Raw genomic sequence first — 25,497 nt, 5'->3', positions numbered from 1 at the left:
GCCTGGCCCCGCCTCCCGGAAGCCCGGACCTGTCTTACTGCGGGTCAGGGTTGAGGGATGGGACGTCTGCGTGGATGTTGGTGAATAAGTACCCCGAGTTCTCCTCTCGGGCGACGCGAGTTGGGAGAAACCAGGTGAGATCTCGGCCAAGGGTGCGACGGAATTTGCGGGCCCTCGGGAATCTCCACCCTCTTCGGCTCCGGGGCCTCCTTCTCCCAGGCCTGCATTTGTGCGTGCAGGAGCATGGGGTCCTCGGCTGCTCGCGAGTGAGATTGAGGCCCTTCTCCTGCCCCACTGTCTCCTCTGTCTCCAGGCGAGGGCCGACTCAGGTTGCTGACACCGATACCCCTTCTCCTGGAGCTCGAATTGGAGGCAGGGTGTAGTTTGTAGTTTGGGTGATGGTAGGGCCGCTTTCTAAAGTAGCTAAGTGCTGTGACATCCATTTCTTTTCCTTTGAGCCCGGGAACCCTGGGAGAAAGGTAGACAGAACATTTGTTCGTCTCCATTGTGCATATGAGGGAAATGAAGCTCAAGGAGAACTCTTTCAAGGCAGCACGGCTCCCTAAACGGTAGAACTGGAATTTGCAGCCCGGTCTAGCTTCTTTAGCGTTGCAGAAAATCATGGGGAGAACGTTTGGAAATAGGAAAAAAAAAGTGCGAATATGAAAAGGAGAGGTAGTATTTCTGAGTGCATACTTCATGTCAGGCATTATGATAAGGTTTTTTTTTTTTTCTGTATTTACTCATTCCTTATAGAAGGCGTAAGAGGCATGTGCTACTGTTGTCATTCTTAAATTAGGAAATACATACAGGTTCCGAGATGATAAATGACTTGTCCATTATTAGTGACTTAGTAAACGTCCCCCAGATCTCTTTACAGCCCTGGGATTCGTCCAATGCAGCAGCATTAACTTCTCTCCGGATCATATTGTGTTTTTCCATTTCAGGAAACAAGATTTCTTGCATTTTTCTTGGTTTCTTCATCTTTTACCCATTGTCTTATTTCTTACCAGCATCCCATCTAGAAATATGTAGTCGTGTAAATTCAGCCCCGACTGTTAATCCACAATTTACTTCTTTCTTTCCAAGAGGAATTTGGGGATTGTGTTGCTTGGTGGAATTTGTGGAATTAGTAGGCCAGGTTAAGAGGTTGGTCAGAAGAATGGCTAGTTTTTAAGTCATAGGTGGTCTCTGTTGTTGCTGTCCTTGCATAACGTAAGTTTCTGTCTTTTTTCCCTCCAGGAAAACAGCTATCCTCTTGTGCCAAGATGTCAGGGATTGGAAATAAAAGAGTGGCTGGAGAGCCAGGCACTTCTGCGCCTCCGGAGAAGAAGACAGCTGTCGAAGATTCAGGGACCACAGTGGAGACAATTAAACTCGGAGGTGTCTCTTCAACGGTATGTGGGAACAGTACTAGGAGAGTGTGTTTTTCTTCTGACAGTGGCAACCTGAAAGTAAGAATTTATGGAAGCTTTCTGGAGTAAGGGGAACTGATTTGAAAAGAAGGGGCAAATAAAACAGCCAGAAGTAGATGAACTGATGTAGTGAACTGTTCTGAAGAAGAGATACTGACATTTGATCTTTATTTTTAAAGGGGTACTTACATATTTTGGAGAACCTGGTGCCCGGTACACATTGATTATAGGTATTCAGTGGTGGGAAACTGTACATTCACTTTTCATTCACTGAGAGATTAGGTTGTGACTGGGTAGCTCAGTTGGTTAGAGCATCGTCCCGATGCACCAGGGTTGAGGGTTTCATCCCCGGTCAGGGCATGTGCAAGGGAATACCAACGGATGCATGAATAAGTGGAACAACAAATAGGTGTTTTTCTCTCTCTTCATCTCTCTTTCCGTCTCCCTTCCTCTCTCTCTAAATTCAATGAATTAAAAAAAAAGGAAGATTAGGTGCTTGGTACTAAGCAGTAATGTAGCAAAGTCATGAAGAGAGCAGTGAAGCGTCCGAGACTGAGGCCCAGCTTCCTGGAGTTGACTCTCAGCTCCATCACTTCTCACTGCATGGTGTTTTGTTAGTCTTCCTGTGCCTCTGGTTTCCTTGTCTGCAAAATGTGTACAAGTACCTGTCTCATTGGGTTCTTGAAAGGATAAAATGAATGACCTTGGTAAGAGTTAAAATACTGCTTTTAACATGGTAAGTACTCAATGTATTTGAGCTATTAATGATTATTGTTGGGCTAAATATTATGAATATAATGGTGCATAAAATAGATACCGTCCTTGCTCTTATGAAGCTGATGCTTTCATTAGATTGTTAGACACCAAACTCTAATAGTAACGCTATGTGTTTAGTAGACATCAGAAGCTCACTATAATAGGTTTTGATTTATTTAGATCAAGAATCAAGCCTGTATTTTGGAACTCGGCCATGGTGATATGTTATTATGATGCTTTACTTTGTATAGGTTACGAAACCACGTCTGTTACTTATTTGAATTGAGGCTGAAGGTCAGAGAGAGTAATAGGGGCATTCAGTGTACACTGTTGATAAGGTGGTCATTTCTGAGTCTGTCTGGGGTTCAACTAGTCCATACAGCTGCCAGAAGGTGATTTTGTCTTAGCACTGTCTCACATCTTGCATCCCAAGGACTTTTTATTCATTCAGTAAATATGAGTATTTGTTAAGCGCCTGTTATTTGCCAGACACTGTGCTTTACACTGAGCATAGCAGCTGGACTACATTTGCAGGGTGGCACTGACAAGGGCACAGACTGTTGGAATAGAGTGGGATATGTGCTGTTCGCAGGGATAACCACATGCTCTAAGGGAAGCACAGGGCACACATATCAGTTTGGACTTTATCCAGAAGACAGGGGGCAGCCGTTGGAAGGTCTTAAGCAGGAGAGTAACATTCTCTGAGGTATGTTTGGAGAATAGACTATAGAGGAGCCAGGGGTCCAGTTAGCAAAATTATTCCCTCTCTCTCTTCCCCTTCTCACTCCACCTCACTAAATGGGGAGCTGGGGCATATGTCCACTGATTCTTGCCCCAGTTGTGTGAAGGCTGCTTTTGAAGGCACTGATTCCTCCTTTGTACTTCAAGGTTGCCAGCTGAGATTGTGGAACAAAAAACCACACTCCAAAGTGTTCTTTAAGTAGGAACTCTGAGAGTATGAATGGAGCTGTCCACTACAGCTGTGCTGAAATCTGGCAGGCGGACAGGCTAAGGCATGGGCAGCAAAGTGTCGGCTACAGCAGGCTGTTGTAATGGTCTTGATGAGGGATCACAGTGGTTTGGCTCACTGCGGAGGTAGTGTTGACAAGATATGCTGATGGATTGGATGAAGCATGAGAGAAAAGCAGCAAGATGACCCTGGGATTCTGCAAGTATGGCGTTTCCACTTACTGAGCTAGGGAGGGGTATGAGAGGAGCAGGTTATCATCCTGTGGAGGATGAGTCATGAGGTTAATTTTGGATCTGTAAGTCTGAGGTGTTTAGTAGACCTCTGAGTGGATAGGCCGTTGGATATGCAGTCTGGGGAGAGGTCAGGGCTAAAACTGTACGTTTGGGAATTATCATTTTGTAGATAATGAAATCCATGAGACTGGAGGCTCTCTTCTAAGGAAAGAGCACAGATAAAGAAGAGATCTGAGAACAGAGACCTCGAGCTCTACAATATTTTGATGTCAAGGAGATGAGAAGAGGCTAACCAAAGAGACAGAAACAGAGGGGCCAGAGTAGTAGGGGAGAACCAGAGCGAGTGGGCCCCAAAAACCAAGTGAAGAAAGTTTTTAAGGAGCCGATCAGGTGTGGCTGATGGGTTGAGTAAGGGGAGGACTGAGCGTTGGATCTAGCAATAGAAAGTTCACGGGAGCCTTGACCGGAGCTGTGCTCATGGGGTAGAGATGGCAGAGGCCTGATTGCAGTGAGCCCAAGAGCATATGCAATAAGAGGAGAGGAGCCGGGGGGAAGAGGTTAAAGACGATGCTTTGGAGGAGTATTGATGTAGAATAGAACAACAACAACAAAGAATGGGGCAATAGCCAGAGGAAAGGTAGCATTGAAGGAGGTTTTCTTTAAAGAAATTTTTTTTTAAGTAGGAGATACATACATGGTTATCTGCTGATTGAAATGATTGGGAAAAGAAGGTAAAATTGATGATGTAACTCTAAGAGGAGACAGTTATTGGTGTGACTTCCTTGACTAGGTAAGAGAGAATGTAATACAATGCACAGGTTGGGGAACGGGCCTTAAAGAGAGCAGAGTCAGGTTTTCCAGAGGCAGTTAGCAACCAGGAGGAGGAAGGGGAGAGGTACAGATAGGTCAGTAGTTGTCGTTGTGAGAGATAAATATGGACGTCCTCTTCTGATTGCTTCTGTTTTTGTTTTTTTCCAGTGAAATCAGAAGCAAGACTCATCTGAGAGTGAGGATGGGGGAGGAAGTTTTGGAGGTTTGAAGAGACAGGAGAAGGTATGGAGTAGTTGTCCTGAAAAGAGAATGAACTAGAGAGGTGGAGTGGGGCTGCTGGGCAGCGCTGAGGACCCACTTGAGTTTGTGATCATAAGTTTAAAGGGACAGCAATCAGCATGGTGCTTTAGTTTTTTTAGTCATGTTGAGCTGCCTGGTGGAGGCCTGTGTGGCGTAGGTGGAGGGTCGGTTGTTACCAGGATTGGGGTTTGTACCAAACAGTGTGATGAAGGAGAGGGAGGTTATAAAGGGGTGTGATTATAATGACCGATCACGGAATTGAAGTGTGACAGAAAAGGGATTTTAAGGAAGTGAAAGGAGTGAAGGACATCGACAGGTATAGGACCAATGGTGGTAGAACCTGGAGGAGTTGAAGGCTTGCTGGAGTTAGGAAGGTAGAGAGTAGGAGCTGGAAAATAGGTGATAATCATGGAGAATGGGGTGTTTGGAACTGAGCTTAGAGAGAACATTCAGGGCCAGCTAAGACTAAGACTAACCGGGAGTTTGGTGTGTGAGGGAAGTAGAGGACAAGGTCACTGGAAGAGAGGAGGTCAATGACTTGATCCAGTGTGTGCAGGAAAGGTCGTCACTGTGGGAGCTGCAGTCAGTAAGGACTCCGACGGGAGTAGTATTGCAGAGAGTGATCATAATCTAGGTGATGATCTTCAGGAAATGTAGGGAAGGGACCCGGGCATCTGTAGATGAGTGCAGCAAGGCAGGGTGCAGGTGGTACAGGCCGGTGGCATGAGCTGCAAAGCCAGGAGGTTTTAGGGAAGAAGGTGGGGTAATGGCCTGGTGGGAACAAGGAGGACACCTGTCTGTCTGCAGACCCAGGGCTTCAAAGGGCGTGGGAGAGAAACAGTGACTACTGGAGAAGCCTGTGGGGAAATGGGTATTTTTACCCAGGTTTCAGTTAGAGCACGAAGGGGAAGAAGTGCTCAGAGAAGAGGTTGAAGATGTAGTTTATTAGCAGTATTAATAAACTGGTATATTGGGAAACTATTGACTCTTTTAATATATCAAGAATGTTTTAACCAAAATGGAAGAGAGAAGTAAAACAAGAAATTGGTGCTCTAATAAACAGCTCTTACCTTAAAATAGTCATTAATTCCTAGGCAAAGTAAAAATGCCCTTTCTAATCCTGTTTCTTTGCCTGGAATACTGCCCCATCCTCCATCCTCCATGCCCCATCCTAGGGAAGGAGCTAGAGAGAGAGAGAAGTTAAAGATACTGAGAGGGTGTGGAATCACTGATGGAGTGATGTTTTTGCAGAAACAGAAGGGAACGGGATTCTGAGCACACGTTGAGGTTTTAAGAATCTATGCACAGGTTGGTAAGTGGTGTGAAGGGGTCAAGGAGATGGGGAATCAAGAGCTTTCCATCTGATGCCTTGTATCTTCTCTTTAAAAGTGGGAAGCAGAGTCATCTGTGTGTGTCATGAGAGGAGGCGGGGCTTGGTAGTTTGGTGTTGTCTTGTTGGAGTATAGGAGATAGCTCACGTGTCAAAGAAACATTTCTAGAGAAATTCTAAGATCTGTTCAGGTTAGGAATTTGTTTTATAATGGCAGCAGTCTCCCTGGTTTAATGACCTCATCTACAGGTCTCAGCATATTGGGTACAGGAGTGGAATAGTCAGATATGTGGGTTAATTCAGATTGGGGTAGTTTTGCAGAGGTGAACTGAAAGGATTAAGGGCAGAAAATTGAGGAGCCTGACAGGCAGGAGTTTGAAGGAATATACTCGGGTATAGTCAAAGTATGGCAGATAGTGGGCACAGAGGGGACTGGCAAGGAGGCAGGTGGGAATCCACAATTTTGGAGCTCTCGATGAGGACTGGCATACTGCGAAGGGCATGAGATACCTGGAAAGATAGGGGTTTATTCAGGGAATGAGAAGTTGGAATTTTAGATTTCAGATGTGGCAGAGTAGTTCCAGACTAAAGTCCAAGATGTGGCTTTTGAGGTACGTGGCTGAAGCTCAGTGGAGGAGGTAACCATTGGAGTTAAGGAGTTCAGAGTACAGCTTGGGTGCCAGAGAATGTGACTTGTCCACATGTGCACACGTTCATTGAGGCAGGGCCTGGGGTTCAGAAGGACCCAGGCACCAAAGTCTTGAAGGAATGACAGCAGTTGGACGGTGGAGCCTCACAGTACAGAACTTTGGGGTACGCGCAGGAGTGGGACAGTGAGGTGAGCCAGGTCGAGGTTCTGGTATATTCCTGCATGTCATTCTCTCCTCCGTTTCACAGACCCTTTATTTCTCCTGCTCCTACTTCTTATCTAATTATTTATTAAGTTTGTTTTTTTTTTTAATGAATAGCTTTATCCATAGGAAATAACTGATTAACTACTAAGGCCTTGTTGAATTCAACAGCTGATTTGTCTAACTTCATTGTGGAGACTAATAAGATTGGTTTCCTGGGGCAGGAGGATTCAGACATTCGAACCCTGCAAACCAAGAATCGCAAGCTGGCGGAAATGCTGGATCAGCGGCAGGCCATTGAAGACGAACTGCGGGAGCACATTGAGAAGCTGGAACGAAGACAGGCCACTGACGACGCCTCGCTGCTGATCGTCAACCGCTACTGGAGTCAGGTAGCTGCCTGTGTTGGCGCAGAGTTTTGTTGTCCTCCTCCTCAGCACTCTCTGCATTTCCAAAGTTATATCTTTTCGTTCTTCATAACTACCAAATTTGTGCCCTTTTGTTTTTCTGCAACTGCCCCTAATCTCCAGTTTGATGAAAACATCCGTATCATCCTTAAACGGTATGATCTGGAGCAGAGTTTGGGGGACCTGCTCACGGAACGGAAAGCCCTTGTCGTGCCCGAACCCGAACCGGACTCGGACAGCAATCAGGAACGGAAGGATGACCGAGACAGGGGTGAGTGCCTCTGGTGGGTTTACCAGCGCGTGCTATTTTTTTGGAAGAGCTTTGCTTTGAGGCTCTCCATGTGAGGGGGGGAAATGGATTTTGACATTTCTGGTTGAGTAATTTTGGGGGGCTTTCTCTTCCCCCTGTGCCCTTCAGGGGAAGGACAAGAGCCAGCTTTCTCTTTCCTTGCTACTTTGGCCAGCAGTTCCAGTGAAGAAATAGAATCTCAGCTGCAGGAGCGCGTGGAGTCCTCCCGACGAGCTGTGTCCCAAATTGTGACTGTTTATGATAAACTGCGAGAGAAGGTGGAGCTCTTATCCCGGAAGCTGAACGGTGGAGGTGAGGCAAGAACCAGGAGACGGGGAGCAGAGGGGGAGGAATAAGACTCACCTTTGCATGCTGATTTGTACTTTGCACAAATCAAATATTTATTTTTGACTAAATGTCTTGGAATCCTAATCTTCAGTGTTACTGGTGATGTTACTGTGGCACGTTAGTGTTGTACTGCACATTTTGAGCCACAGCACAGTCCTACAGGAAGCTGAGGAAAGGTGTGGTCAGCCCCATTCTGCTTCTCTATTAATTTACACCTACATAAGTAGCAGAATTAATTTTATTCTTTAAGAAAAAGCTCTGTTTCTGGGTATTTGTGTAATATTGGCCATTGATTTTATTAATGATAATATTTTAAATATTGGTAATTACATTTCTTAAAAATTTCCTTTGTTGATTAGATACTTAGTTTTGACTTCAGAAATTCAGTTACTATGTTCTTGTTTTTTGTTTTTCTGTTATCTAATAATTTCAAAAAGGAGTTGGCTCAGCTTTCAGAATTGTTAGGTGATCTCTGTTTAAAAAGAAAAAATATTATGGGTGGAAAAGTGTCTAAAGTAAAACTATTTGAAATAAGTATGGTACTATTCAGTGTTAATGCAGAAATTTGTATCTGTATAGTACTGTAAAGTATTTGTATAGTTAGGTTGCATCTTCTTATTAAATGCCCTGGTTTTGTGTTTTAAAAATAATGCTGGTCTAGTTGTAGTACGTTAATTTCTCTGATTATCATTAAGACATTTAACCCTTTATTTCTGAAAGAAACATGTTAAGTATAATGGAAATTGAACCATTGGGTGGGCAATTAGAATTTTATTACTTTGTAATTTTGGTTTTGAGGATACTTGGGCTAAATTATCAACAGAATTAAAAGAAGAGGCATATAAAAGATTTGTGCAAATTTGGTGGGCAAGGGTTTCTTTTGCTTCTCTGTTTGTGTATTTCTGTATTTTATTATTTGGGTAACGGTTGTTTTAAAATATACAAATCAGGAAACATAAAAGTGGACTATAAAAGTCCTCCCATTGTACTTCCCAAAGATAGCCGTTACTGACATACTTTCGTATGTACGCATTGCATGTCTTTGTGTGTTCCCAGCTAAATCCTGTCTCTTGGGGCAGTGCCTCGGCTCACTCTTTTTGTCTCTCCAGTGTCTGGCGCTGTATCTGGTGGGCACTTAGCTAATGGTGAATGAATGGCTGTAAATCCTCCCTGTCACCTAATGGAAACCAAGCTGTGTGTTACTTTTTCCTCCCTTGGTTGTACTCAAGCAGTTAGATGGTATTGTCAAGTCCTAGTTAAGTGCCACATGGATATGCCGTATGCTTTGTGGTATACACCATGTACATATTATGTAAAGGTTATGCCAGTGTTAAACTTGATTTTATAAATGAGTATCAAGCAAGATAGTTGTTAAATTTAAGAAGGAACTAAAAAGCGCCCTGGCTGGCGTGGCTCAGTGGATTGAGCACCAGCCTGCGAACCAAAGGGTCTCCAGTTTGATTCCCAGTCCAGGGCACATGCCTGGGTTTCAGGCCAGGTCTCCAGTTGGGGGTGCATGAGAGGCAACCACACATTGATGTTTCTCTCCCTCTCTTCCTCCCTCCCTTCCACTCTCTAAAAATAAATAAATAAAATCTTTAAAATAAATAAATAAATAAAAAGGAACTAAAATGAGTAGTATATTAAACAGTACTTTCAAGTTTTTCTTTTGATGGCCTGCATTTTAAGGTTTAAGTTAAAAAAGTCAATTACAAATTACCAGTTGCAAAGCTTAACATAAAAGACAATTGCCATTGATAAGCTGAACTTTCTAAGAGATGGAGATGTATAAAGCATGAATTGTAGCATCAACTCTAACGTTTTGGCAGTTCATCTTTTCCCCGTGTTTATTTGGTCATTGATTCAAAAGAATTGAATTTATCAGCTTGTTTATTCATTCACTAAATATTTATTGAGCTCTTATTGTATTTTATTTTTCTTGATACCTTAGGATTTTTAAGAGGAGTAAATTTCATTCCCTAGTTGTTAACTTGGATTATGAATCCGCTAACTGTTTTCAGAGCATTAGATTTTTTTTTGTCCTGCTTATGGAGATTCTTATTTCATAGGCACAGGATAGGTCCTAGGGAAGTGTCTAGTTCTGAAAGTTACACAAGTGATTCTGACAGGCAGTCCTGGTGGAAAACTGCAAAAATCATTACCTGACCAACCGTTCCGTATTGTGTTTCTAAGAGTGCTGCCAGGGAGTGGAATGAGAGGGCACTGTTTCCCTTCTGTTAGCTGTCTGCAGGGCAGTACGTATCCTGAGAGCATCTGGTTTCGTTTAGGTGCTAACATTTGGATTTGAGCTTAGTATTTGTGACTAATTTTAAACCTGTGAACTTGGTATAATTAGTTCTGTAGATTACCCACCTTCTTTGTAAACAGTGCGCTTTGGTTTTTCAGCTTCAGGAGTGCCTGTAGCACAGTTTCCAGAATATGATAGTAACGCTATGCTCTTTGTTCTTTAGGACTCTATAGGTGCTCATTCGAACAAGGACATTTCTGTTCTGTGGTCCCCTTCTCTCTCCCAATGTGGAGATGCTTCCTGTTGGTGTTAGGGAGTGATAGCAGTTTTTGGTAGCCTGATAAAATAGAATTTTATTGCTACAAAGTCTGACAGATTAGAGGTACTTCTTCTAAAATTCAATTTTGGGGGGTAGTTGTCCCTTATCTGAATAAAGTTATAGAAACTCTATTTCTTTTTTAAAAAAAAAATTATTTATTTTTAGAGAGAGGGGAAAGGAGGGAAAAAGAGGAGAGACACATCGATTGGTTGATTCTTGCCTGCCCCCAGCTCGGGGCCTGGCCTACAACCCAGGCATGTGCCCTGCCCGGGAATTGAACCGGTACCTCTCAGTTTGCAGGATGATGCTGAACCCACTGACCCACACTAGTCAGGGCTCTCCATTTGTTTTCTCAAGGCATTTTGACTCCTTAGAAAGAGATGGGAGTTAGGTGACCTTGGCTCTGTGATCATTTCCTTAAGCAGGTCATCTAACCTCTGGGTAGTTAATCTGTCTTGTGCAGATAATAAAAACCATCCTAATTCTTGACGTTTTCTGGAAAATTAAGTGAGACTTCATGTTAGTGCTTTGGTGGGATATGCAGTTCTATAATTTGACATTCCAATGCTAAATTACTGTTCTTCTCCTGCAGATAATCTGATAGTGGAGGAAGCAGTGCAGGAGCTGAATTCCTTCCTCACGCAAGAGAACATGAGGCTACAGGAATTGACAGACCTCCTTCAGGAGAAGCATCACACCATGTCGCAGGAGGTACTTGACCAGAGAGGAGAGTGGCAGTTTCTAGTTTCCTGTGGCAGATGCTGATTCAGAATTCTGAGTGCTTCCAAGGTCATCTTACCCTACAAAGCCTATTTTATATATTGAAGAGCATGCAGGACAGGCCAAAGCAACCAGCTCTGAGAAATCAAAATTTGAGGCTAGGTATTCTAAAAGGAGGAAAATCATTGAATATTTCTCTTTGACTACACCTATGTTCAAACAGACATTTTAGGATCTTAGTCTTTAGGAAGAAATAATGGTGTGTGAAAAACATACCAAATAAAGGTACCAAATAAACCCCCCAAATATAAAAGCCCATGTACAATGACACTGAGGAATGGGCTGGTAGAAATTCATTTGAACATGGGGCAGTAGGAACTGCTGCGTTATCGATGGCCTAGGAACTTGAGGAATGGGGATTTCCAGTCCCGACATGGGCCCAAATGGTGCCGTGACCAACCCATGTCGAGATTTGGGTATTTATTTATATCAAGTGGCTGAGACAAGTGATGACAGGCCTTACACGACTCTTCTGATACTCTTGATTACCATTCTGTCAGTATTTTAGTTCAAGGGATATTCTGCTGAAGTTTGACCTCCCTTAGTTATCACTTACTTAGTGCCTGGCACTTAGGTCCTCTATGAATATTAGTCTCATCTTACTGCTCAGGAAATAAGTTCAGAGAGGTTGGTGACTGGTCTGAGGGCACACAGCCAGAAAATGATGGAACTGTGACTGGGGTGTAGGTCTGTTTAACCTGGAACCTGTGTTCTACATTATGCCCTTGCTTCCTGAACTCCGGGGCCAAGGTCTGTGCTGGGCTGGTTGCATGAGAATCACTTGGGAAGTTTATTAATACATGTGGATTCTCATCAACCTTCAAAGGGGCTATAATAAAACAGTGCTTATAAATGAGTTGGAGCGCAGTAACACACAGAGTGACTTTTTGGTCACGCTTTAAGAGAAATGAGCTGCTACCAGGATGACAGAGCCTTCCTGTTCCAGACTTTTCCCCAAATCCCACTTACCGGTAGCTTTACGAAGCTGGAGAGAGACAGGGCTTTGCTCAACTGAGCTGGTGTCCAGGATGGCTCTGTGGCTGGCTGTTACAGCTCCCTGTCATCTGGGAGCTCACCTTAGTTGTCCACTGGAACACCTGGTGTTGCTTTTCTGACATGGCAGTTCCAGGGCTGCTTACGTGGCAGCTGACTTCTTCCAGAGAGTGAGTGTCCCAGGAACACCAGGTGGAACCTCCAGAGCCTTTCAGACATAGCCTCAGAGTTACATGGCATTTCCACGGACTCACTAATGGTGACTCTGCTTCCGGAGAAGGAAACAATGATTCCACCTCTTGATTGGAGGCCTGTCAAAGGATTTTGGGGCCATGATTTAAAAACCAATACAAGGGATATGTGTAGATTAATGTGCACACGTAACAGTTTTATAAGTCAGGCATTAAATAGTATTAGCTGGTGTGTAGCTTCTAAATACACAGAATAACAAAGATTTTTGTATCTTTTTAGTGTCTAATTCAAGATTGTCCTGGGGTGAGGTTAAAAAAGAAATTGGAAGTTTTCTTTTTGTTCTCTTTGGGTTATCATTTGTGGAAACGTGGGAGGGAAAAGTTGAGGGTAAAGATAGCTGCCTTTTCTTTCTTTCTTTTTTTTTTTTTAAGATTTTATTTATTTATTTTCAGAGAGAGAGGAAGGGAGGGATAAAGAGAGGAAGAGAAAGAGCACACTCCCAACTGGGGACCTGGCCTGCAACCCAGGCATGTGCCCTGACTGGGAAGTGAACCAGTGACCTTTCCATTCAGGCCATCACTCAATCCACTGAGCCACACCAGCCGGGCTGTCTTTTCTAAATATACGCGTATATTTAATTTTTTTTTCTCATATTATCTGATAAAATCAAGGATGTTATCTTTTGTCTCTTAAAAAATACACGTTTTTCTGGTGGGTTTTTTTCTATGTAAAGAAACAGTGCTTCCTTGAGGTAGAAAAATTATCGAATCTTAAGTAGTCTTTTCCTTAAAGTTCTTACAAACTTCTATGGTTTTCATGATTGTAACTCAGAACTGTTAAAAGAACCTTAATTTCATTTTTATACTCATGCATTGGGAAGGAGGTATTTGTATAAGGTTTTTTTTAAACCTAGTCTCTTTTTTTTTTTTTTTTTTTGGTATATTTTTCTGAATGCCTGTCTTTGGGATGTAGTTCTCCAAGTTGCAGAGTAAAGTGGAGACAGCCGAGTCACGAGTGTCTGTCCTAGAGTCCATGATTGATGACCTGCAGTGGGATATTGACAAAATTCGAAAGAGGGAACAGCGACTGAACCGACACTTAGCAGAAGTCCTAGAACGGGCAAGTGATTTTTTATTCATAGCTTGGAGACTAGAATCATTTTATGGAGTCTGCCCAGAAAGGATGGACTTGGGTAGCAGTTCAGAGGGGCAGGCAGACTCCTGTGAAGCTACTGTGGTTACCAGACTACAGTTTTGGGCTCCCTCACTAAGAATCTTTGTCCTCTCTGTAGGTGAATTCGAAAGGTTACAAAGTCTACGGAGCAGGGAGCAGTCTCTACGGCGGCACCATCACCATCAATGCGCGGAAGGTGAGCTGGCCCCTTCCCCTCGCTCAGGACGAGTTTGGACCCAGTGCCTGTGTTGGCCTAGGCGCTTAGGGCTGTGTTCACCAGGGTGGAGTGGGCCTTTGCTAGAAGAGTGGATCAGTGAAGACAGACATTTAGGAATGGGGATGATTGAAAAATTCTTGTTCTCTGTTCTCATTTGACTATTTTTCTGCTTCTCTCCAGTTTGAGGAAATGAATGCAGAGCTTGAGGAGAACAAAGAGTTGGCTCAGAACCGCCACTGTGAGCTGGAGAAACTTCGGCAAGACTTCGATGAGGTCACGGCACAAAACGAAAAGCTGAAGGTAGGAGACACGTCTCTTATGGGGAGTAAAACGAGACCTTTGCTGACCAACTCATGTGCATAGTTGTGATCCCTCATAATGTATGAAGGAAATTGTTCTATTTACTTACGTACATATATGTTTGTGTCCTGCCTCGTTCTGAAAAAGATTTAAGGCAACCTACAAAGATATATAGACTGAATCAAGGTACCGTAACTTAGGAATTGTTGAGAAAAATGAGGAGTAGGGTGAACTAGGGTGAGGATCCAAAATGGATTTAAAAGATGGGCCATGCCTTGGCTGCGTGGCACAGTTGGGTGGGGTGTTATCCCATAAACCAAAATGTTGCCGGTTCGATCCTAGGTCAGGGCACCTACCTAGATTGTGCGTTTGACCCCTGGTCTGGGTGTGTACGGGAGGCAGCCAACTGATGTTTCTCTCTCTCTGTCCTCTCTCTCTGCCCCCTTCCTCTGTCTCTAAAGATCAATAAACCTATCCTCGGGTGAGGGCTAAGAAACAACTGGGCTGCACACGAGGCGTGCGCCAGGAGCACGTGCACACTGGGCGGGTGGGCCGCAGAGGCTGGCTCTGCAGCTTCCAGCTGCCAAAGCAGAAAGACAACCGGTCACTGATCTTGGTGGTGTTCAGACATGCCCACTGGAGTTTTCTCTCCCCGGGTCTGGGGGGGAACAAGTGGATTCTGAAAGTCTTCTGTTTCTCTTTCTATCACAGCCACCTGTCTTCCTGTAATTCGATGTATTTATAGGTAAATATGTGAATAAAGATGTTTGACCTGAAAAACCACAAAAACAACCTGAGTAAAATTGGTTGAAGTGTTTGGGTAATTAAAGCAGACCATTGCTTAGGAGAAACATAATTATTTTTGATACAATGTCGAGAGTATTTTTTTCTGTGACTGTTAATAAAGAGAACAAGTTCGTGATTGGGGTCCTGAACTATGGTTTTTTTTGTATTTTAAAAAAATTTTTATTGTTACTGTTACTCAATTACAGTTGTCTGCATTTTCTCCCCACCCCTCCACCCCACCCCATCCGAACCCACTTCCCTCCCCCGCCTCCACCCCCCCCCCCGATTTTGTCAATGTGTCCTTTATAGTACTGAACTGTGTTCTTAAAATAAGTATCCTGACAAATTTCATAGCGTTTGTCGCTGTCCCTAGATCTGACAGATTTCACAGGGCTTTCTAGTATCCTTGAATCTAGAATGACACATCATGTAAAACACTTAGCAATTAAAACAGTTCTCGGTGGAAGAATACAGATACCAGGTACCACCCCTTGGGTGGTCTGACTTAATTTAAGGTAGATTTTACATAACCAGAGGAGTTGCTGGACCTACTCCATCATCTTCATAAAGCTTGTCTCAATTGCGCAGGACATCACTGAGTTAAGATTTTATTTCCTCTCTAACATCTAGGGCACAGATGTGAGATTCTGCTTCTGACTTTCTTTTCTTTGGGTCCTCCCAAGGTGGAATTGCGGAGCGCAGTGGAGGAAGTGGTTAAGGAAACTCCAGAATATCGCTGCATGCAGTCCCAGTTCTCTGTCCTCTACAATGAGAGCCTGCAGTTGAAAGCGCATTTGGATGAGGCTCGGACCCTGCTCCATGGCACCAGGGGGACCCACCAGCGCCAGGTGGAGCTCATCGAGGTAACAAGTAGCCTTGTCTTCTGTATATAAGCTTTTTCTGCTTCATAAATTTTTAATTTTATTCTCTTATGTGCAATTAATCTCTTATTCATTCAGCAAATACTTATAGAATGGCTGTAGGTCTTTATTCTGCCAGCTGGTGGGCATCCTGCCGTCAAGAATCATACAGTACGTGTAGTGGGGAGAACAGCATCCATCAGAATGCAGTGTGGTGCAGTAGGGGCATATCCCACGGGTGCAGTGATAACGGAGACAGCATCAGATCTGACTCTGGAACCTTCTTGTTTCCACTTGCCAAAATGAAGTGTGAATCTTAAGGATAAATACAAATTTACTGGTAGATTAAAATAGGAGAAAGGCATTCAGCAGTGAGAACAACAGATACGAACATAGGTTAGTGTGGCCGGAGCCTTGTGTGCATGGGGGAGATAGTGGGTGGGAGCTGCATCACTGCTTACAAGCCATTGTAGCTTATAATATCTATGTAAATACGTGTTTTAAGGGCAGAAACTTTCATTTATGTGCTCATTTCTGTATCTTCTGTAGTCATTAAGGTAATGTGTATAGCAGTTGGTCTTCTGCTATAGTTCTGCCAGATGAACTGAATTTAATACATTTTTCTTTACATATGCTTATATTTTGTTTTATTGTTTAGTTCAACTAAATTGTAACATTCTCAGGGGCCATTTCCTTTTATTTCTTTAATATCCAGCTGATTCTCAAGTCAGTGTTTTCTAACTGGTGCTTAGCAAGTATTAATTGAGTTGGAATTTTTCAGAATTTTCTCTCTTTTCTTGCTGTTTTCTTTATTTCTTCTTAGATCCGTAAAGATCAAATTTAGGGACCATAATATAATATGATGATATTTCCATATTTCGATGAGAATTTTGATTAGTTCTCTTTTCCGTGTGCAGCGAGATGAGGTTAGTCTTCATAAGAAGCTGAGGACTGAAGTGATCCAGCTGGAAGATACCCTGGCCCAGGTCCGCAAAGAATATGAGATGCTGAGGATCGAATTTGAGCAGACCCTTGCTGCCAATGAACAAGCAGGTGTAGTTGTTAGTGCTCCTCCCCGCAGTTTGGCTGCTGCACATGCTTCCCTTGAAAGACAGCGCAGTTACCAGGATTCGTTAGTACTAACTGGAGTTCAGAAGTCCCAAAGAACCTAAAATCAGGTCCTGTAATTCATTCTCGTTCATAGCCTGAGTGTTTGTTTTTAACTCAAACTGGCCAGTTTTGTTTTCATCATCTGAGAAGGACTTTTTCTTTTGACAATTCTCCTATTTCTTAGCGTCCCTGATGTAGGTGCTGTGTGCTTTCTGCCCTGTGCCTTTGCCTGCCAGCGTTCTTAGTAACGTTGCTGTTGCTGTGTTTAAGGCCCCATAAACCGGGAGATGCGCCATCTCATCAGTAGCCTCCAGAATCACAATCACCAGCTGAAAGGGGAGGTCCTAAGGTATAAGCGGAAGCTGAGAGAAGCCCAGTCTGACCTGAATAAGGTAACCAGGAAGAGTAGAATAAGTATTATTTGCTCTTCAGTTTTTAAAGATGCTTTCGAGTGAGGAAAGCAGAGTGGTTGTCCTAAGTGCTGTGCTTCTCCCATTTCTTTGTCCTCCCAGACACGTCTGCGCAGCGGCAGTGCCCTCCTGCAGTCTCAGTCCAGCACTGAGGACCCCAAGGACGAGCCCGCAGAGGTCAAACCGGAGCCTGAGGACTCCTCTGCCCAGGCCTCCGCAGCGAAGGCACCTCAGGAGGAAGTCAATGAAATTAAGTCCAAGCGGGACGAGGAAGAGCGAGAACGAGAAAGAAGGGAGAAAGAGAGGGAGCGAGAAAGAGAGCGGGAGAAGGAAAAGGAGAGAGAACGAGAGAAGCAGAAACTGAAAGAGTCAGAAAAAGAGCGAGATTCTGCTAAGGAAAAAGAGAAAGGGAAACATGATGATGGAAGGAAAAAGGAAGCAGAAATCATCAAACAGTTGAAGATTGAACTCAAGTAAGAGCAATGCTTAGAGTAGCTTTACCCAAAAGCTGAGCTTAGGACATCATGCATGAGGTGTTTGGTTGATGGCATGGCTTACCTGATAATTACATTATTTCGAGTGAACTAAATTCGCAGTTAACGTGGTCTCAATTCTGGATCAGGTGTACAGTGAACGTGACCTGCATGGCTGCTGCGCTGTCCATTTTGGTGGTCAGGTCTCGGTAAGCCCCACGGTTGTGGCTTTATTGCTCATGGACCCAAGTTAAGCGAAGGGGTGTCGTAATTGAAGTGACACTCATGAGAATTACTGAATTTAACCCCTGCCAGGTTGCTGGCATTAATTATAATTTAGATTTTTTATCAGGTAGAGTATGTATCACTATAATTTGAACAATATTGATCTGTTTGCCTGGCAGTTAACTAGTTTGTGTACATATCAGGTCATTTTAAGAGATGTCTTAAGAGGTTTATTTATTTTTTTTAATGCTGTTTTATTTTAGAGAGAGGGGAAGGTGGGGAGAAAGAGATGGGGAGAAACTTCGATGTGTGAGATAAAACATCAATCAGTTGCCTCCTGCACACCCCCCAGTCAGGGACCTGGCCTGCAACCCAGGCATGTGCCCTGACTGGGAATCGAACCGGGAACGTTTTGGTTTATGGAGTGATGCTCAACCCACTGAGCTGCACCAGTCGGGGCTTTTAGGAGGTTTATAGCTATGAGCATTAAAACAGGAAGACAAGACCTTGAGGTCGGTGAAGCACTGTCAGATCTCACACATTGCCCCTTCTCTTCCTGCTTACCTAAGAACTTCTCTGGCAGAACCGTTACTTCTTGCCTCAGGATCACAGTTACGCCTGTATTGATGTTTGGATTCGAGGGACCACTGTACTCAAAACGTTTGAACTTCTTTGGTATATACAAGTATAGTTAAAAGGTTTGATATTTTATTAAGAGATGAAGTTTCCGTCTTTGGCTAATGGTTAATCATTAACTATCAAATCTAGGAATAGCAGTATATCTTAAATGCTTGATTTTTCTCTCCCCCTTTTTTTCTTTAAGACAAAGGGTTTTTTCAAGTGTGGTATCAGAATCATTTGGGTGGCTTATTTAAAATCCAGTCCTAGATCCCAGCTCAGACCAGTTGGGCATCAGTGTCTGAGAGTGAGGGCCCAGAAATGTGCCTGTCGAATAAGGGCCACGAGTGTTTATTTGCTAACTCTGCGTTAGAGAACTTGGCCTGCAGTGAGAAATCATTCCTTTATACAGCTACTTTTCCTGTTTATGGAGAAGTCTCTCGATAGTCTGTGCAAGTTTTGTCTTTCAGATATGTGATATAAAGTGTAAAATAGAACTGTTGTAAAATATGTTGCTCAATTTGGAATTCCCTTGCTCTGGTGCCCTTTGATTTCTGATGACCCCACTCCCTGTCCTCTACCACCCTCATCCTAGGAAGGCACAGGAGAGCCAAAAGGAGATGAAGCTGTTGCTGGACATGTACCGCTCTGCCCCGAAGGAACAGAGAGACAAAGTGCAGCTGATGGCAGCCGAGAAGAAGTCTAAGGCAGAGGTACTCTGGTCTGCTGTCACCTGCCATTCGGGTTACAGTCTTCATTTGTGGGATGTTCCTTCACACTTCTGAAGGATGTAGTTTCCTTCTCTTTAAAGTTAGTGTTTAAAACTTAGCAACATTTCCTTCCCTTTCAGGGACCATCCAAAATAGAGATTTCCATATTCTCCACTAGGTGGTGGGTAAGACATCAAAATTACTGGGAATAGGAGTGGCCTTTTTAGCTTTTTATCCACCCTTTCCCATTAAAAAATCATTGTTACAATGATTCTCTTTTCTGATTATTTTTGGGAAGAATGTCTTACTCTCTTAAGAGTTCAGAGCCTAAGGAAAACAAAAATGAGGAGAACTGCTATTCTAGAGAAGCGTGCGCGTGCACCGGTCAGAACTGCTGCTCACAGCAGCCTGGGACGCTGCAGCGGAGCGGTCTTAAACCAGCATGTGGCGTGTGTGCTGCTGCACCACTCGCCTGCTCTCGTAACTCCGTGCAGCTGCTTTTCATGCTATGGGCCCTCCATCTGTGTACGCTATTAATTGACTTTTTGAAATTTTATCATAGCTTTTTCTTTGTTTTTGTGTGATTCCCCTCCTCCTGTAGTTGGAAGATCTAAGGCAAAGACTCAAGGATCTGGAGGATAAGGAGAAAAAGGAGAACAAGAAAATGGCTGATGAGGATGCCTTGAGGAAGATCCGGGCCGTGGAGGAGCAGATAGAGTACCTGCAGAAGAAGCTGGCCATGGCCAAGCAGGTGGGCACGCGTCCTTCATCTAATTAGTTTTGGAAGTCAGTGTTATCCGACAAGTTATTGACGGTGAAGTTGCTCTTTCATTCCAGTCTTTTCTCTTTTTTTAAGATTTTATTTGTTTGTCTTTAGAGAGAGGGGAAGGAAGGGAGAAAGAGAGGGAGAGCATCATCGATGTGTGAGAGAAATATTGATTGGTTGCCTCTCATACACCCCCAACTAGGGACCTGGCCCGCAACCCAGGCGTGTGCCCTGGCCGGGGATTGAACTGGCGACCTTTCAGTTTGCAGACCAGCACTCAATCCACTGAGCCGCACCAGCCAAAGCTCCAGTCTGTTTTAAAAATATTTTTTCTCCTATGTGTATATTTATTTATTTTATATTGAAGTCTTTCATCCTTCAGTTATTTAGTTGTATGTATTTGTGAGACATGAAGTTTACTTTTATTTTCAAATATAGCAGGTTGTTCAGAAATTGTTTATTGAGAGGTCTATCCTTTCTCTGCTGATCTGGAATCAGGGGGTATAATGAATATTAAATTAAAAAGAAAAACACAGAATTTTATACACATTATGATTATAAATGTATGAAACTAAGAAAAACTTGTGCCCCAAACAGGTTATAAATAAATACCCAGTGTTTTAACTCTGGTTATCTGTGGGTCATGGAACTAGAGAGACTTTTCCTCTTCTGATAATGAGTATGTATTTCTTTAAGTCCCAGTGAATTTATTAACAGTTAGTAATAAAGACACCAGAAATGGTTGGCAAAACCATATATGTTTACCATGAGGAACACCTTCACTGTTTCTAAGAAATGGTAAAATGACAATGAAATAAAGTATTTATAATGGTGACTAGATCACAAAGTACCTTTAAAAGAGGAACTTCTTAGAGCCTATATACATTCCTTTTTTAAAAAGTGGTATTTTGACTTATTAAATCTAATCACTCCTCTCTCTCTTTTTCAAATAATTATCAGGAAATTGTACTACTATAGGTTCTAGTATAAGTAGAAAGACACAATCAGTTCTTATATAGGAAAACTCTATCTTAAAAATTTTTTATCAGTTCTCTCTGAAAGTCTGGAGTGGGGAAGACCTTCTAGCTATTAATAAAAGTCTAATAACATGAAAGAAAAGATTGATAATTGACCTGTGAGGAATAAACCCCACAAAACTTCTAAATGGCCAAAACCACTTGTTAGCAAAGCCAAAAGATAAATGACAAACAGGGGAAAAATTTCTAATGCTTATCACAAAAGGGCTTATCTTTCTAACATATTGAAAAAAAATTCCAAAAAATGATAGGGAAGAATATCCACCAACCTATTGGAAGAGTAGGCAAAGATATGAACAGTCCACAGAAAAAAAAAATACAGATGACTTTTAAACATATGAAAAGATGCTCATTTATAATGATACAAATGTAAGAAAACTATTTTAGATATGTTCTTATCAGTTTGTTATGCAGTGCTGTTGGAAAGTTTGTAGGTTAATTTCAGTATTATAATTATGAAAAGTATGAGAAAATGTGAGGTTTTGTGTTAGAAGTTCTCCTAACCAACTGCTACCTCATCGGTGTGCTGGATTCTGGTGTGTATAATATTCTGTCTGTTGTAACTGACTCTGAGAACTGGTCCGCGAATGGTGTCAGACCAGTACCGGTGCCAGTGGCTTCAGATACTAGGGCTGCTTCTGCACAGCCAGGGCCCACGTGGTGACAGAACAGTGCTTCTGAAACAAAGTGTCTCTTTATCTCCAGGTTAATTTATTTTCAAATGAACAATGGGGAAGTTTAGTTTCCTGTGCTCATTCTTTTTGAAGTCAGATGATTTGATTAAAATGAAGTGTTTTCCTCCTTATTTTAGGAGGAGGAAGCTCTCCTCTCTGAGATGGATGTCACAGGCCAGGCCTTTGAGGACATGCAGGAGCAAAATATCCGTTTGATGCAACAGTTGCGAGAGAAGGATGATGCGAATTTCAAGCTCATGTCAGAACGTATCAAGTCCAATCAGATCCATAAGTTACTGAAAGAAGAAAAGGAGGAGCTGGCTGACCAGGTTTTGACTCTGAAGACTCAGGTAACTAGAATGAATAGAGCTTTCTAGAATTCTGTTGAAGTAGGGTAATTTCTGCAGGAAAATATGCACTAAAAACGATGGTTGTGGCAATTTTTTTTTTTGTAATAGGAAAAACTAAAAACTAAATGTACATCATTAGGTTACTGGTAAATAAATTATATATCCCTACCAAGGAGTACAATGTAGCTGCTAATATGGAAAAAAATATCTAAAATATATCATTAAGTGATTTGTTATTCCTTTTATGATAAAAATGCATGTCTTTGTGTCCATGTGCTGTGTATTCTAAAACTTTCTGGAAGGTGGCATGACAACCAGTGAGAGTTACCTGATTACTTCTGGGTGTTGGGATCAGAGTGTGTGGGTGTGTGGCTTTACTTTTTACCCCTTAAGATTGTTTTGATTCTATTTTGTGCCTGAATTTCAAAAAGACTACTTTTGAACCTGTAGCCATTCTGAAAGAGATACACTTGGCTTTTTGCTTGAGCTGTGATACTTGCTCTAGTGCTAATGGCCGGATTTCAGGGCTACATGGCCGGAGAAGGTAAGTATCCATCAGTGTAACTTCCTCTGTCCTTGGCAGTTTGGAGAGGATCTTTTCCCTGGTTTCCCAGACCCTTTGAACGATCAGCAATATATTTTTGTGTTCCAAGTGAAGCTTTTAATTACTCCAGTCTGCAGGGTTCACGGGTAAAGTCGGTAGTAGTTTGAGATTTCTAACAGATTCTCTTTTGTGGGCCTGTGGATCAACAGAGCCTAGTTGGTTTTTCTTTTTCTTCCTGTTCGTGCTAAAATCTGATTTTCTTCTTCCAAGGTTGATGCCCAGTTACAGGTAGTAAGGAAATTGGAAGAGAAGGAACATCTGTTACAAAGCAACATCGGCACCGGCGAGAAAGAGCTGGGTCTGAGGACCCAAGCCTTAGAGATGAATAAACGCAAGGTATGACGGATTACTCTGTAATCTGAAGGGACGGTCAGTCTCAGAGGAGCAAATAAGCATGACACCAATGAAATTACAGGCTCACTTATCCCTTGGACTTGGGCTCACATTTTCGCTCGCTGGAAATGTAAGAGGTGATAAGATGGCATTATTTCTACATCCCACACAGGCGATGGAGGCGGCGCAACTTGCAGATGAGCTCAAAGCACAGCTGGAGCTGGCACAGAAGAAGTTGCATGATTTTCAGGATGAGATTGTGGAGAACAGTGTCACCAAAGAAAAGGACATGTTTAATTTTAAACGAGCCCAGGTGAGAGCAGTTCTTTTTGCTTTACCTTGTTAGGGGTTTTCTGAGCTCTCAAATGACCCTCCTTAAGAAGGAGTCATTGGTCTAAAGTATCTCATTTCCTGTTCGAGTGAAGTTCCGCAGGTGAGGAGACCAGAGTCTGTTTTCTTCACCGCTGTGTCCCCAACGCCTGTCAGGTGCCGAACACCTGGTGGGCATGAAGTAAGGACTTACTACCTAAGTGGCAACATACCTGCACTGGAGGACTTCTCTAAGTTCTCCTATAATTTTTCTGGTTTTGGCATGTCAGCTGTTTCTCATGATGATTTTCTGGTCTTATCTATGAATCTGTTAATTATTTTAATCCAGCCTACCCTCAGCTTAAAACTAATTGGCTTACAATAGTGTCTCCTCAAGTTTTCCATCCTTTTTTAAAGTTTAATACCTCTAAATTCTTAGACTGTATTTTCATAGTACTGAAATGGACTATATTTAAGTGCGACTCTAGTTTGGTGATAGGATCACAGTTGCCTGTTTTGAAACAAAAGAAAATATCTGGGAAAAAGCAGAAAAGTACTTGAACAATAAAAAACAAAGTTCATACAAAAATAAATAAATAAGTCATCTAAAAAAATAAAAATAGAATCGAGAAAAATATCTATTTAGTGAAAAAATAAAAAGGGACGAGATAGAGGGATATATTAATATAGCTATAAATCTTGCTAAAAAAAAATATCTTGCTGTATGCAATTCCCGACATTCTTGAAAGACGATTGGGCACGAAACGACGTCTTCCCACAACAGGCTCTTCAAGTTGGAGCACTATCTGTCTCACAAATGGCAAGTCTGGGGGGGCGTGTCTAACAGTGTGCCGTCCTACCGCAGGAGGACATCTCTAGACTCCGAAGGAAGCTGGAGACCACAAAGAAGCCAGATAATGTGCCCAAATGTGATGAGATTCTGATGGAGGAGATTAAGGATTACAAGGTAAGAAAAACTACCTCAGTGATTGCTTTGTGGGGTTTTGTTTTTGGTTTTGGTTTTGGTTTTTGGTTAATTGGGGTCTGAAGTGGCTTGCTAACAGACTGGGAGAATAAATAGTGAACTTCTTTACATGAATGTAACCAGAGAATGGTTTATTTGGGGGGAGAAACATGGTCCTTAGCGCTTAGTGGATTTTGCTGTTGTCTGTGTGCGCGAGCCATTTGGATCATAAACCTTTATGGTCGCTTGGACTCCCCTTTCTTTTTTAGGCGCGCCTGACCTGTCCATGTTGCAACATGCGGAAAAAGGATGCTGTGCTTACCAAGTGTTTTCACGTTTTCTGCTTCGAGTGTGTGAAGACACGCTATGACACCCGCCAGCGCAAATGTCCCAAGTGTAACGCTGCTTTTGGTGCCAATGACTTCCATCGCATCTACATTGGTTGATCCAAGCCCGCAGAAGAGGAGGGGCTGGCTCGACAGGCACTTTCTCATTAACCATCAGACCTCTACCTCTTCCCTCCCTGACCGTCACTCACAGGGCACTTTGTCTGTCAACTACCTGTCCGTCACAGACTGGACCTCTAGATTCTTTTGTAGCTAGATGACATCAGGGGAAAGGACTGGTAAATGAAAGTCTTAGCCTTTCATTAGAATGAATTAGAAACAAACAACTCTTATTTGTCTCCCTACCAGCCTTGTTTATTTCCTGCTTTTAGACTTTTCAACATTTCCGTCTTCAGGCTCACTGTAAAACCTTGGATTGTCCGTTCCACCTGCAGAAGTGGAGTTGGTATTTTTGGCGTGGAGAAGGGAGTAGGGAACAGACGAGATGTGCTGTTTGGGAAGGGATACGTGTGCGATCTTACAGAAATAAGCTGTCGATGGGCACAAGCTTTTCTTGATTTGGATAGTAAACTTTTTGTAAACTGGGGTCAAAATGTTGTAGTTGTGCTATTCTTTCCTAGATGGTTTGAAGCCTTAATGAAATTATTTCCAGGATGACGCAGTTCATTTTTTATTCACTAACCAAGTAACTAAGATCAGCTGGCCTCCTTGTTGAAGTTATCTAGGTTTTGAATGTTCTGCTCATTAAATTCTTTAAATTTCTTGAGGCCTGTTAATTTCAGATACTGTAGGCCCTTTTATCTCCAAATGAAATCAGGATCGGAGAGGATGGGGAACAGTACTGAAATGGTAAAGAGAGCTACTGGGGACTCCGGGAACTGGATTCGGGGAACCTAGGTGAGCTATGTATTTCTCTTGTCAGCCTCCCCACTGAGGTGGTTCTGATCCCTGTTTTCCAGAAGATTATCTGTAATATCCTTGTGAAACTTCATATTCCTCAAGCTTCAAATAAAGAAGGATTCAATTTGC

General features: G+C 42.7%; 1 protein-coding gene across 2 annotated transcripts; it reads left to right on the top strand.

Moving 5' to 3' along the window:
• RNF20 (ring finger protein 20) lies at nt 1–25,497 on the top strand. Of its 2 annotated transcripts, none has more exons than XM_053922132.1 (20): nt 1–134; nt 1,243–1,397; nt 6,851–7,018; nt 7,157–7,304; nt 7,452–7,634; nt 10,830–10,948; nt 13,175–13,321; nt 13,494–13,571; nt 13,773–13,892; nt 15,362–15,541; nt 16,456–16,591; nt 16,919–17,040; nt 17,161–17,531; nt 18,970–19,087; nt 19,686–19,835; nt 21,699–21,911; nt 22,726–22,851; nt 23,021–23,161; nt 24,023–24,124; nt 24,391–25,497. In XM_053922132.1, exons 2-20 carry the CDS (start codon nt 1,269–1,271, stop codon nt 24,565–24,567), a joined length of 2,928 nt encoding a protein of 975 aa, XP_053778107.1. In that variant the 5' UTR covers nt 1–134; nt 1,243–1,268; the 3' UTR covers nt 24,568–25,497. The 2 variants fall into 2 exon arrangements, with proteins under 2 accessions (XP_053778107.1, XP_053778109.1); XM_053922134.1 differs by lacking the exon at nt 1–134 and adding an exon at nt 4,353–4,427 and having other exon boundaries at nt 1,264–1,397.

Source organism: Desmodus rotundus, chromosome 1 (assembly GCF_022682495.2).
Source record: "Desmodus rotundus isolate HL8 chromosome 1, HLdesRot8A.1, whole genome shotgun sequence".
NCBI classification, from domain to species: Eukaryota; Metazoa; Chordata; class Mammalia; order Chiroptera; family Phyllostomidae; genus Desmodus; species Desmodus rotundus.
The sequence above is the reverse complement of the archived record's forward strand: the minus strand, read 5'-3'. Positions and strand labels throughout refer to the sequence as shown.